The 11,490-nt window shown below is 33.1% G+C and overlaps 2 protein-coding genes across 9 annotated transcripts; both read right to left on the bottom strand.

The window, feature by feature from the left end:
- Positions 1-3,632: 3,632 nt before the first annotated feature.
- LOC144558291 (transcription factor MYB41-like) lies at positions 3,633-5,477 on the bottom strand. Its single transcript, XM_078307105.1, has 5 exons — positions 5,446-5,477; positions 4,892-5,198; positions 4,225-4,622; positions 3,961-4,114; positions 3,633-3,788 (listed from the first exon to the last, which is right to left on the bottom strand). The coding sequence occupies exons 2-5, from the start codon at positions 5,152-5,154 to the stop codon at positions 3,761-3,763; spliced, it is 843 nt and encodes a 280-aa protein (XP_078163231.1). The 5' UTR covers positions 5,155-5,198; positions 5,446-5,477; the 3' UTR covers positions 3,633-3,760.
- Positions 5,478-6,721: 1,244 nt separating this feature from the next.
- Positions 6,722-11,147, bottom strand: LOC144558834 (uncharacterized). Of its 8 annotated transcripts, none has more exons than XR_013513001.1 (7): positions 8,621-8,762; positions 8,077-8,367; positions 7,860-7,997; positions 7,698-7,805; positions 7,536-7,591; positions 7,015-7,107; positions 6,722-6,938 (listed from the first exon to the last, which is right to left on the bottom strand). XR_013513001.1 is itself a non-coding variant. In XM_078307735.1 (7 exons), the coding sequence occupies exons 3-7, from the start codon at positions 7,931-7,933 to the stop codon at positions 6,879-6,881; spliced, it is 411 nt and encodes a 136-aa protein (XP_078163861.1). In that variant the 5' UTR covers positions 7,934-7,997; positions 8,077-8,367; positions 8,621-8,762; the 3' UTR covers positions 6,722-6,878. The 8 variants fall into 8 exon arrangements, 4 of the variants coding, with proteins under 4 accessions (XP_078163861.1, XP_078163862.1, XP_078163860.1 ...); XM_078307735.1 differs by having other exon boundaries at positions 7,516-7,591; XM_078307736.1 differs by having other exon boundaries at positions 7,516-7,591; positions 8,077-8,360.
- Between the last annotated feature and the right edge of the window lie 343 nt (positions 11,148-11,490).

Below are 11,490 nucleotides of genomic sequence, written 5' to 3'. Positions count from 1 at the left end.
ACGTTTTATTATGTATGAGCTTCGATCCAACACGAAGTGTTTATGGCCATACGATGCTTCGATTTTTGATTAACTGGATGGATGGGTAAATAAAAACAAAATTTCATCAAACTTGGGTGCAAAACAATAAATGCAGTGCTCCTTAATGTAAACGATTCCGATTGACCAACGGATGACATATTTCTATGCATCTTCATTAACTCACGAAACAAGAGTTTATGTCTTATGTTTGTGAATAGAAGATGTGAGCCATATATGCAACATGCATGTAATGCTATATAATTTAAATGTGTCAAAATCATTTAATTAAACAATAAACATGTTAATTATAACACTAATCATTGCATAAATTTCATTAATATAATTTCTATAGCAAAATATTTTTTAAATTAAAGTAGAATTTTAATATTAATTGACTAAATATTTTCATTTCTATCGACACATGTTGAAATTCATATAATTATAACTATGATTTATTGGTCATATAAACCGTTAAAAAATTGAATTTTTTTTAATTGTTTTTATATTATTTGTTCTATATGTTTTATCGAAATACAAATGCAAATCATAAAATTTATTTTGTTAACTTTTAATTTTATTCTGACTTTAACAATTTGACCTTATAAAAGGCCACTCAACTTAACTTATTTTACAATAAATTTTCATTTTGTTGTCATTCATTTAATTATCTTCAATATATAAATGAAAAAAATATATAATTTACAAATTTAACTGTGAATACTTTACTAAATTATTTTTCTAAAATACAAGTTATAATTGTAAAAAAATTGATTTTTTTTTAAGTTTTTTCATATTATTTGCAATGCATACATTAATTAATTTTCACATATATAAATCTGAGCCGTCCGATAAAAAAATGTGCTGTCATGATTACAATGGATACCTCCATTTAATGATCATCAATATTATATATTAAAGATGTCTCTATGGCAACTGGGTCCCACTTGTCAACTCCGGCTTTTTCATCTTTTATTTTCCCGTGTTCCTTCTCTGGAAAGTTCGCAGCTTCTCCTCTCTGTCTCTCTGCGCATCCTCTCCAATTTAATTCCCTCCCATACAGTATCTTCCATGTGGTTTAGTTGCAAGGCAATGATTTTGAGCTGTTGCATGGACCTCCAATAAATTATAATATCTTACATTCAAAATGTAGTTGCAAGGAGAGGTATAAAACAGTTGCATGGTTGCATATCATACATTTGCATGCGATAGATGTTGCATGGGACTACCCTTGCAACAAGTTTGAGTCCTGGTCAAACGTCATTTCTGTTGCAAGGACTGTCTCTACCTTGCAACAAACAGGTGCTCCCCTTGCTATAAGTTACGATTCTAGTAGTGGGAGGCAGAGGCTGTTATCTCTAAGAAGTTTAATTAGCGGAGCTTGCTTAATGAAATGTCTTTTTTAATATCATTGGTAACAGGATATTGTACCATATACATTATTATTATGGCTGTGTTGTTTTAGGCTTTTAGAATTTAGCATGTAGTGTGGTACCATTAATTGAACTCTTTTGTTTCGAATGAAACTGATGGTATAACAACTTTTTAAAAAAATATATATATACGAGAATGAAGGAGCAAGAGTATAAAAAAATGAGATCAAAGTGAATGAGAGCAAAAAACAAGAAGTGTCAATAATCGTCTCCATCTCTTTCTTGTTTGTATCAGATTAGTGTCTATTTTCTTGTCTTCTCTATGCAATAAAATTAGGTGCAAATTAAGTTTTCAAATTAATCTTCTCTGATGAGATAGAACACTATATTTTGAACCAGCAATTAACTTCTAATTATTCTCTCACATATAGAAATAATCAAATAGAAATTTAAATACACTTAATGTATAATTGCACCTTGTAACCAAAAGAAATAGTAGCTCAAATTTAATCTTTCAAGTTTCAATCAATCAAAAAAATATAATTGTAGGATATGAGCACACGGCCCACAATTTTCACTGGTCTATATCAGTTAACAAAAAGACAATTTTAACTGGCAAATTATTCAGATATATAACTGCACAACTTTCTAATGAAACAAACTTTCCTTAATCAAACTCATGTGATATTTCCATGCTAATTAAATATGCTATATATATTGTTGAAATTCAATTAAAAAATATGATGTAACGCTATTAATTTAACATGCATGATTTGTTCAGAAACTGTAGCGCGCTTTTCACGAGGGTAAAACTAAAAAGTGACTTTTCGTGATGGATTACCGTCATAAACGTGTTTTTTCTATTAGTGACAGTACTTTTCGCGACGGAGTACCGTCATAAATGCGTTCTTTCTCTCGTGAAAGGTGCCTACCTTGTTGTTGTGGCGCCGCTATTTGAGAACCTACCTCAAGTTTATAGAATAAAATAATGTTAAATAACTTCACAAAATATATAGTTCAATGACAGAAAATAATTTTCCCATTTAATTTGCATATTGGCAGTTGACCAGAGTCTATATATAGCTAATACATTAATTAATTAATTATACCATGCATGCATTATTAGTGTGCGGCCGTACATACATACATCTAAAAAAATTATTTAATTGCTAAAAATATAGCCAAACACAACTAACATATATCAAAAATAGAAATGGTATATATTATCTTTCAATTCTTTTATTAATTTTTCTAGTTTACATAAGATAAACCTTGTAAATAGTGGATAAAGATTTTTTATTGTTCAACTTACTATATAACTAAGATTTTTTAATTGCTATTTTTGAACACTCCAAATCAAGAAGAAAGGTCACACTCAGTTCGTTATCTCATTCCACAAGCAACAACCTATATAACTAACCTAAATAATCAAATTTTAGTAGTGCATATACTGTCCAATTTACCTAGCCTTCTAAACGAACAGATCTCGATATACTGTCCAATTTACCTAGCCTTCTAAAGAGGAGGGATCGGATGACATTCTTTTTTGGTGACATTGGATAACATCGTGCATTTTTAAAGTTTTCAAAGTATAAACAGTCGATCTAAACCGTTCAACATAATGGATATGTTAAAATGTGCTTGCAGATAAAATTTTACATTTTTCGGAATTTGTTTACTATTTATTAAGTATTTAACAAAATCGCTATATTCAGACCGTTGAATTTTTGTACCCATCTTAATAAATAGTAAAAAAAATCAAAAAAATGTAAATTTTGATCTGTAAGCATATTTTAACATATCCATCAAGTTGAACGGTTTGGATCGACTGTTTGGACTTTGAAAATACACGGTGTCATCCGATGTCACCAAAAAAGGGTATCATCCGATCCCTCCTCATATAGAAATTAAGTCATAGTTGGATTACATGTTTTTAGTATCTAGCAAAGAGTCGTTAAAAGAACTAGTCTTTGGTCTAGTGACAAAGACACATGGTCTCTATGTAAGAGGTCATGGATTCGAAACCCGAATGAGAAAATCCTTTGTTATAATAACAAGGATATTAAATAGTTGGGTGGCTTGACCTCCAACCTTTACTCAAAAGCAAAAAGTTCGTTAATTCAAATGCTGAGTAAAGGAGACGCTCAAAATTAATTAAGAAAATAAATTCAAAGAAGTTGGGGATGAAGTACACATGATCTAAGTACAAAAAACAATATCTTAATTAAAAGAGCAGAAACAACTAAACAAATCATAGAACCCTTTTTTTTACATAAAATTTTTTCTAAATCATCTTCTTTTTATTGGGTATCTAATCACACAAAAACATTAAAAATAGTTTCCGTCTTTACTCCCACATAACCAAAGATCTACGTACTGCTGGGCCATGATAGTTGGCTGCAAATAATGAGAAAAAAAAAATTAGATAATTAAAATAAGGTAATTAACATAGTGACATTGAGAAAGCTTAATCTTGGTAGTCACTACCAAGCTTTCAAAAAAAAAAAAAATACATTGAGAAAACTTAAATGAAAATATATAATTAATATCAACAAATTTTGCTACTTACTCTAGAATATCCTTCCAACTAAAACCCTCATCCACTAAATCGGTTAGATTGAGCTTCTCTGACGGCTCGGATAAGCTTGATAAATTTGAAAATGTATTCGGACTCACAGCCGGCTGAGCCATTTCCTCAGGTGAAGCCACAACCAATGAAGGGACTTGAGAGATATCAAACAAGGAATTATCAGTACCGTCACTTGTAGACGACATATTTCGTATGAAAATGATATGTCAGATTCTTGGTTGAAGGTGTTAAGATTATAGATACCTGAATTTGAGAAATTTGGCTGACAGAGGTTGCTAACGAAGCCGGTCTGAAGGGCATTGCAACCCAAAACAGAATTCAATGCATCAATATTTGTTGACAGAGGATCTGGACTGATTGCTTGAAGCAGGTTTTTTATAAGGTGCATCCTCGCTAGGTGCGCGACATCTGCTTGTTGCCTTAACGCATTTTCTAAGGGGTTTGTGATGTAGCCAAGATTGAATTCTTTCACGGTGTTTAGAAGGCTAGGTAAATTGGACAGTATATCGAGATCTGTGCGTTGTTGATGAGTGACCGGATCGATTCCCATCATGAGGAGCTTCTTTCTGATGTGGGTATTCCAGTAGTTCTTGATCTCATTGTCGGTGCGTCCCGGCAATTTTGTTGCTATCATAGACCACCTTCAAAAGATTAATTAGAACATTAATTCGATTTGTTCTTCTAAACACAAGAACTTACTGTCAGGTTAAGTTCCAATCGAAATCATGCTACCGATCCATACTTGAATAAAGTATGTAAACTATAAAAATTTGTGTTCTTTAGAATGAGAACTTCAAAATTTCATATGGCCATGTTGATATCAAAGTAAACAGAATCAGACCATGATTGCATAAGCACTTAATAATTTCTGTGTGTGCGCGCGAGCATGTGAGAGAGAAAGAGGTCATACTTGTTACCAAGGACGGAGTGGAGGTGTATGATGAGGCGCTGTTCATCATCAGAGAATTTTCCTCGCTTGATATCGGGGCGCAGATAGTTGGTCCATCTGAGGCGGCAGCTCTTCCCGCACCGCTTCAACCCAGCCTTTTTCGGGAGGTAGTGCCAGTTCCCTGGGCCGTGTTTCTCTATGAATTCTTTCAGCTTCTCATCCTCCTCTGCTGTCCATGGACCTCTCTTCACCCCGGCCTCGTCACAGCACGGTGCTCTAACCATCTATTTAGTTGAAGTATTTGTTCTCTTGGAAGAGCTAATGTAACCTGTAAGTAGTAGTAGAAGTATTTTGTGTGAAGAAAAAAAAAACCTCTGTACATAGGTATAGATATTTAAATACTGAAGAAACTAATTAGCAACCAAAATCTAGTACTAGATTCTATGTAGAAAACACTATAGAAGATGCATAAATCTAAAGAGGAGAATATTTAGTACATGCATCTTAACTATGTTTCAGGAAGAATATTTAGTAGATGCAAGATCAGAGGAAGAGAGATGGGAGAGGGGATGTACCTGAGGAGAAAAGACACCTAAATTGAGGTGGAATTGTGAAATAATTTGAGGGATGATAGTGGAGACAAAGATGTTTTATAGTGTAGTAGGTTGACCATGGTCCCATTTTTTATTTGTTTATTTATTTCTTTTATATACGTGTGTTAATTATATCCAGTTAGGGTTTTAGTGGAACGAGAAAATATCTTAGGATATGGAGTAACAATGCTCCTATGTGTTTCTCTATTCATATTGGAAGTTTACTAATGGCTGGATTTTATGTAGCTTCCCCATATAATCCCATGCACTGAAGATTTTTAAATTGAATAACTTAATTTATTAGTTTAAGGCTAAACATCAGTCGTCTAAATTTTTTAAAAAATTAACTATATATATTTATGGGCTTACAAATAAAGCATTCTAGTTTATGTACCACCTAGCTAGTTAAAGTTTAACTACATTTGATTGCTTTATTCGTATACATTTTTACTTATTTCAATCAAATATGACCAAGGTTATAGTAAATTTCCATAATTTATCAAATTATAACTTCATTTGGTAGCAATCAGAACAACAATTTTGCAATTAAGTACATTCATTGACTGTTCAAATACCCCTACACCGACTGTTATAGTGGCGTCAGTAAAGTCGGCGCCAGTGAAGGTTACCTTTTACTAACGAGTAAAAACCAGTCAGTGTAGATTCTCAATACTGACGGTTTTCAAAACAGTCAATGTTGGCGTTCAACAGTGACTGTTTTTAGAGCGTCAGTGTTGAACACTAACACTGACTGTTTTTAGAGCGTCAATGTTGGTGTTCAACACTGACGCTTTAAAAACAATCACTGTTGAACGCCAACACTGATGCTCTAAAAACAGTCAGTGTTGGTGTTAAACACTGATGCTTTAAAAACAGTCACTGTTAAACACTAATACTGACGCTGTAAAAATAGTCAGTGTTGGTGTTCAACACTAACGCTTTAAAAAAAATCAATGTTGAGCCCCAACACTGGTGCTTTAAAAACAATCAGTGTTGGTGTTCAATACTGACGCTTTAAAAATAGTCGGTGTTGATGTTAAAAACGTCAGTATAGATATTAAAAACAATCATTGTTAGCTTTATAACTGTTAGTGTTGATATAAAAATTTCGGCATGGTTTTGTTTATATTTGGGCTAGCCTTCATATTTTTACTAGCCATATATTACTATTTAACATTTATTGATGTTAAACAAAGTATCATACAAATAATTTAGACAACATAATATATTCATTCACCAAAAAACACACAACATAATAGATTCATTCACCAAAAAACACACTATAACAAAATTTACATGACAAATATGAACAAAATATACAACTAAAATATGAACAAAATATGCAAATATAACAAAATTTACAAAGCATTACATGTCTTGTAAATAGATTAGTAGTTGTCCAAGAAAAATCTACACTATTGTCTTGTTATTGCATGAAGTTGTGTCGATGTATACTTTTTTGTCGGTAAATCACACTGCATGAGTACATATTAAGTTAATTTTATCCAAGTTATATGAAAATTGAAACAAGTTCAATTATAAAATACATACATCAGGAAAAACATCAAATTGCATAGTGACTAGGTCTTGCATGTGTTTCACGACGTAAAATCCACACACTTTCTCACCTTCTTGCTTAGGGCTCTGAAATTGGTCAATGTAAGTAAAAGCAAGCAATAAAAGAAGTCCTTCACCAAATATGAAGTTTCACCATAAGTAAATTTAAATACATTAAGGGGCGTATAGAGAAAAATAGAATCACCATTGCACCTGAATCAACATGCATTTGAATAATCAAAAGAGTATATTTGATTGCATGAGAATAGCACCAATTCAGGGACAGTGACTAGTGAGTATGGCACAATTGGTTCACTATTTACACTTCTACTACTTGCTTCTTTGAAGGTTACATGCTTTATTAAAAAATTCAAGCAATAAATTAATCCAAGTAAATTAGCCCCATCCCAACATCTTTTCATCATATTGTTGAGTTTTGTAAAGGAATTTGAAAAAGTAAATTATCAAATTAAAATAGAGTGTACAAGTTCACACCTTAATGTATTTCCACTCACATTCCTTTGATCCCTCCTTGTGCACTCCTCCAGCCTCCACATAAGATTCAAAAATGCTGAAATTATTAAATGCCAATGAATTAATTAGTAATTACTATCAAATAGTACGTTGATTAATTGTAAGTAAATGAAATTAGACTAAATGTAAGATTTATTGCTCACTCTTTAAAATGCCACATGATATCGTAATCTAATTCCTTTGGTGGTAGAGAATCGATAACATACACCATATTATCGTGTAACACAAAAACTAGAAGCACCCAGTGACCACTACAACAATCATACCCTTGAATGTACGGTGCTAGGATAAATTTCTTCTCCTACATATTTTTCAACGACTCAAGCAAGTAGCTTGAAGCGGCCACCTTGTCAGTATCAAAAAGTAACTGAGATATCATACTAAGGTTCAAAAAACCAACATCAACCTCGCAACCTAGATCGGTGACATGTCTCTTCAGAAATCTGAAAATCATTACATAAATGTTGGAAATGAGTAAATTATAAAATTAATCACTATCCGTATGAAGTTAAACAAAATCACATTATCCAGATGGATATTATTGAAACATCGAGCTTGTCTTGCTTCGCTAGATCCTTTCAAGTCGTCAAAAGCTAAGTTAATTAACGTCGGCTGAGGTTATAAGACACCCTCCTTAATTTTCAAGAGGAACTCATTCTTATCAGGCAGTTCTCTCATCACCCTCTCATGTATGGCTCTGAACTCAGGTCCCACATTCGCTAAACTTTTCTTTGAAATAAGCATCTTACGATGCATGGATTTTGCAACTTCATTAGATACCGACTCGGGCATTGAATCATCTTTGTCTATATACTAGAACAAATAATAACTTTTTAAATAAAAATAATTGTGATACTAAATTTTTTTAGTTTTGCTGATTAAGTTTTTGTTTTCGATAAAAGTGATGAAGAACATGCATCACTAGCCTGTTATAGTGGGCTAATAAATATATAGGATTTTTTTTGGATTTTTTCAATAAAACTGATGAAGAACAAGGATTTTTCTATACAGTGGGCTACTAAATATATCGAAAATGAAAAAAAATTAAATTAAAAAACAATTCTACCTCATCCAAAATAGTCGAATCTTTGGGCCATTGAATGAAACTTCCCAATGTGTCTTTGATTTTGACAAAATCCTTATTAATTTTAGTTGGGAGAGGAAACTTGAGATACATTTCGTGAACAGCAGAATCCACCTGCACTTTCATGTGGATAAGTTCGTCCGTCTTCCTTGGCCATACCCTAGTGTTTGCCATCTTGATGTGTTCCTCTCCAACTTTACAAGCGAGATAGCAAGGTGAGATTACCTTGACATTCGACAAAAAAAAAAAACTAAGTTAGACAATGTAGTACATTTGTTAATTGAAGAAAATGCTATCACTTTCAAGTTTTAGTTGTAAATAAATGTATAAATATCTGAATCTAATCCAAAGGGCTTGTTGTAACTGCATTGGAATGTTGACTACTGCGACGGAATCCCGGACTGTTTTGATCTGGCGTAGTTTGTTGCATTTTGAGCTCAGCAAGTATTTCAGCCTGCATATCCCTTAATTGCTCGAATATTTGTTCCTTTATCTCCTCCCTCACTTTTGTGTAACATTGTCTTTGTATCTCCTCCGCAAAAGTCTTCATATCAGCTTTGTTAAATCCCCTCTTTCTCGGTGCCCTAAGGATATTTAAGCCTTGTTTCCTAGTCACGTGTGCCCCAATACCCCTCGTCCAACCTGAATGTTTTGGGTTCCCTAGAGAAAGTGTGAGAACATCACTCGAGCCACTTACTTCGAGGTCCCCCGAGTCGACCTTTTGTTGTGTGTCTTTCTGTTGGAAAAATATAAGAAATGATAATTAGTTGTCATTAGTAATTTATTATAAAATCTAAAGAGATGTTGGTAATTGCAATGTTTATTTGTTGAAGGGAGAGGTGCTCGAGAATTTTCTGAAAGGTAACAAAGCAAACACAATAGTTGTTGGAAGAAGCAAGAGAGCAATGGAATCGCATACACTGATGGGTTTTAAGGGTAATTTTATTCACTGGTATAAGTCTCAGTACCAGGGTCTAGAAGAAGGCAGCTACTGATACGGAATACACCAAAATGGTGATGATTTACTGCACTGGTACAACAACCGGCAGCAGCAACTGACAGTTGGAAAGTGAGCTCAAATTTTCTAACATATGATACAAGAACTGGCAACAGTAAAAAAAAATTTCCAAGTCGGAATTCCAGCTGGTACGTGTACCGGCAGCAGCAGCTAGTACCAGAAACCGATAGCTGAGAAAGGGTACCATAAACCGGTACTGGGTACACTGTCAAGAATGAGGAGGATTTAGTATCCAATTTTTTTTTATGTATCAGTTTGTTTTTGGGTTTTCTATTTTCACTTTTTACAATTTCTTGTAATTTCATTTTATTTTCATAACTCAATACCCATGAGTTAGACTTGTGTTTGTATTCTCAGTTACAAGCCTCTTGTAACAGTTAAATGAAATCAAATGGGGGCTTTTACTCCTATTTTTTCTCAAAAAAAGAGAGTAAAGGAATCAACACTTATAATGGTCTCTATCAGAGCTTGGGTCTTTGGAGGGGCCTCAAGAGTCCCATCTGGTGTTGTTACCATTCATCCCAATACATAAAATTGGCACCTTTGATCCTTTATATCTAGGATAGGTGCCAAATCCTTAGAGTTCTCTTTGATTTTTTTCATCCACACACATTTTTTCACATCGTATCCACGGGATCCTAAGCGGTGTGGGTTGTCATTCCTCTAGCACAGTTCACGATTATTCTCATTTAATTTCTGCAATCAAAGCAAACATGCATGTTAGGTATAAAAAAAGAAATAAAAAAAAGATATGATAATTAATTATTTGATTAAATAGTACCTGAAACTCTGGCATGGACTTTTGCCTCACAAATTACTCCCAACATTGTAAGCTTATCCAATTGTATTTGTTGAATGGTTCTTTGTCTGCCCTCATGTAATCATTTACAAGATCACTCTTAAAATTTTTCCATGCTGCATTCATTTTCTTTTTTGCATGCTTGAAACCTCTTTCTGTCTTTATGCCCTAAAATTGTTGCATTTCAAATAATTACATAATATTTAAATGTAAAATTATATTCATAAGGATTTTTTTTACTTTGAACCTAAGTTGTACCTTTATCTCCTCCCAACACTCTCCCTTCAACTTTATGTCAACTTCCTTCCAATTCTTAATAGTGATAGGAATTCCCTCTTTTGACACTGTTGTCACGTAAGTCAAGTATTTGCTCAACATTTTACCCTTTGGATTCCAATGCCTGTTGAACCTGATACGTAAATTAGGCCTCTTTCCTAAATTAGCACAAGTGGTCTGACCTCTCGTCTTTTTTTGTGGTGCTTCCTCCTCACCACTCGATGAATCAAAAGATTTTGAAGGATTGTACTCCTCTATATCCATCTTTGTAATTCCATAATTTAACATTTCAACTTGTAATTTATTTTTGAACCGTATCATTGATATAAAAAAATAAGCCTACTGTTTTTGTTTATTTACCTGGATTTGCTCCAATGAGATTTTGATGGCTGCTGCCTTCCCCTACCAAACCTTGCGGTAGATATGTGTTCTAAAAGTTATCTTATGTTGATCACTTTTACATGTTATGTTTATGAATTGGATGCTACATGCATTTTGTTCCATGAAATTTATGTTTATCTATAGAAGTGTTCAAGAAGATGCTCTTGGTCTTGAACCATAGAACTCTATATGATGACAAACATAAATCTCTAAAATGTTCACAAACTTGGTTATTAGCATGGAATACTAATATACCATGATAAGTTTGTCATGTTGATTAAAGTACATTGTAGTTCTATAAATGTTGATAAAGACTTATTGTTTAATAACATGAGTATATGAAATGTTTCATATATTGAACAGACCTAACGAATGAAA

This window comes from Carex rostrata, chromosome 8 (genome assembly GCF_964058835.1).
Source record: "Carex rostrata chromosome 8, lpCarRost1.2, whole genome shotgun sequence".
Classification (NCBI taxonomy): domain Eukaryota; kingdom Viridiplantae; phylum Streptophyta; class Magnoliopsida; order Poales; family Cyperaceae; genus Carex; species Carex rostrata.
This window is presented reverse-complemented; position numbering and strand designations above follow the sequence as displayed.

What these genes read in the sequence shown, in the direction of transcription:
- LOC144558291 (XM_078307105.1), bottom strand. Translation starts at nt 5,154, where the DNA reads ATGGTTAGAGCACCGTGCTGTGACGAGGCCGGGGTGAAGAGAGGTCCA. An exon ending in GCCAAATTTCTCAAATTCAG is followed by an intron (nt 4,115 to 4,224) that starts GTATCTATAATC and finishes ATATCTCTCAAG; the next exon opens with TCCCTTCATTGGTTGTGGCT. An exon ending in AGTTGGAAGGATATTCTAGA is followed by an intron (nt 3,789 to 3,960) that starts GTAAGTAGCAAA and finishes CATTATTTGCAG; the next exon opens with CCAACTATCATGGCCCAGCA.
- LOC144558834 (XM_078307734.1), bottom strand. Translation starts at nt 8,008, where the DNA reads ATGATTTTCAGATTTCTGAAGAGACATGTCACCGATCTAGGTTGCGAG. An exon ending in ATCATGTGGCATTTTAAAGA is followed by an intron (nt 7,592 to 7,697) that starts GTGAGCAATAAA and finishes TAATAATTTCAG; the next exon opens with CATTTTTGAATCTTATGTGG. An exon ending in AATTTGATGTTTTTCCTGAT is followed by an intron (nt 6,939 to 7,014) that starts GTATGTATTTTA and finishes GTACTCATGCAG; the next exon opens with TGTGATTTACCGACAAAAAA.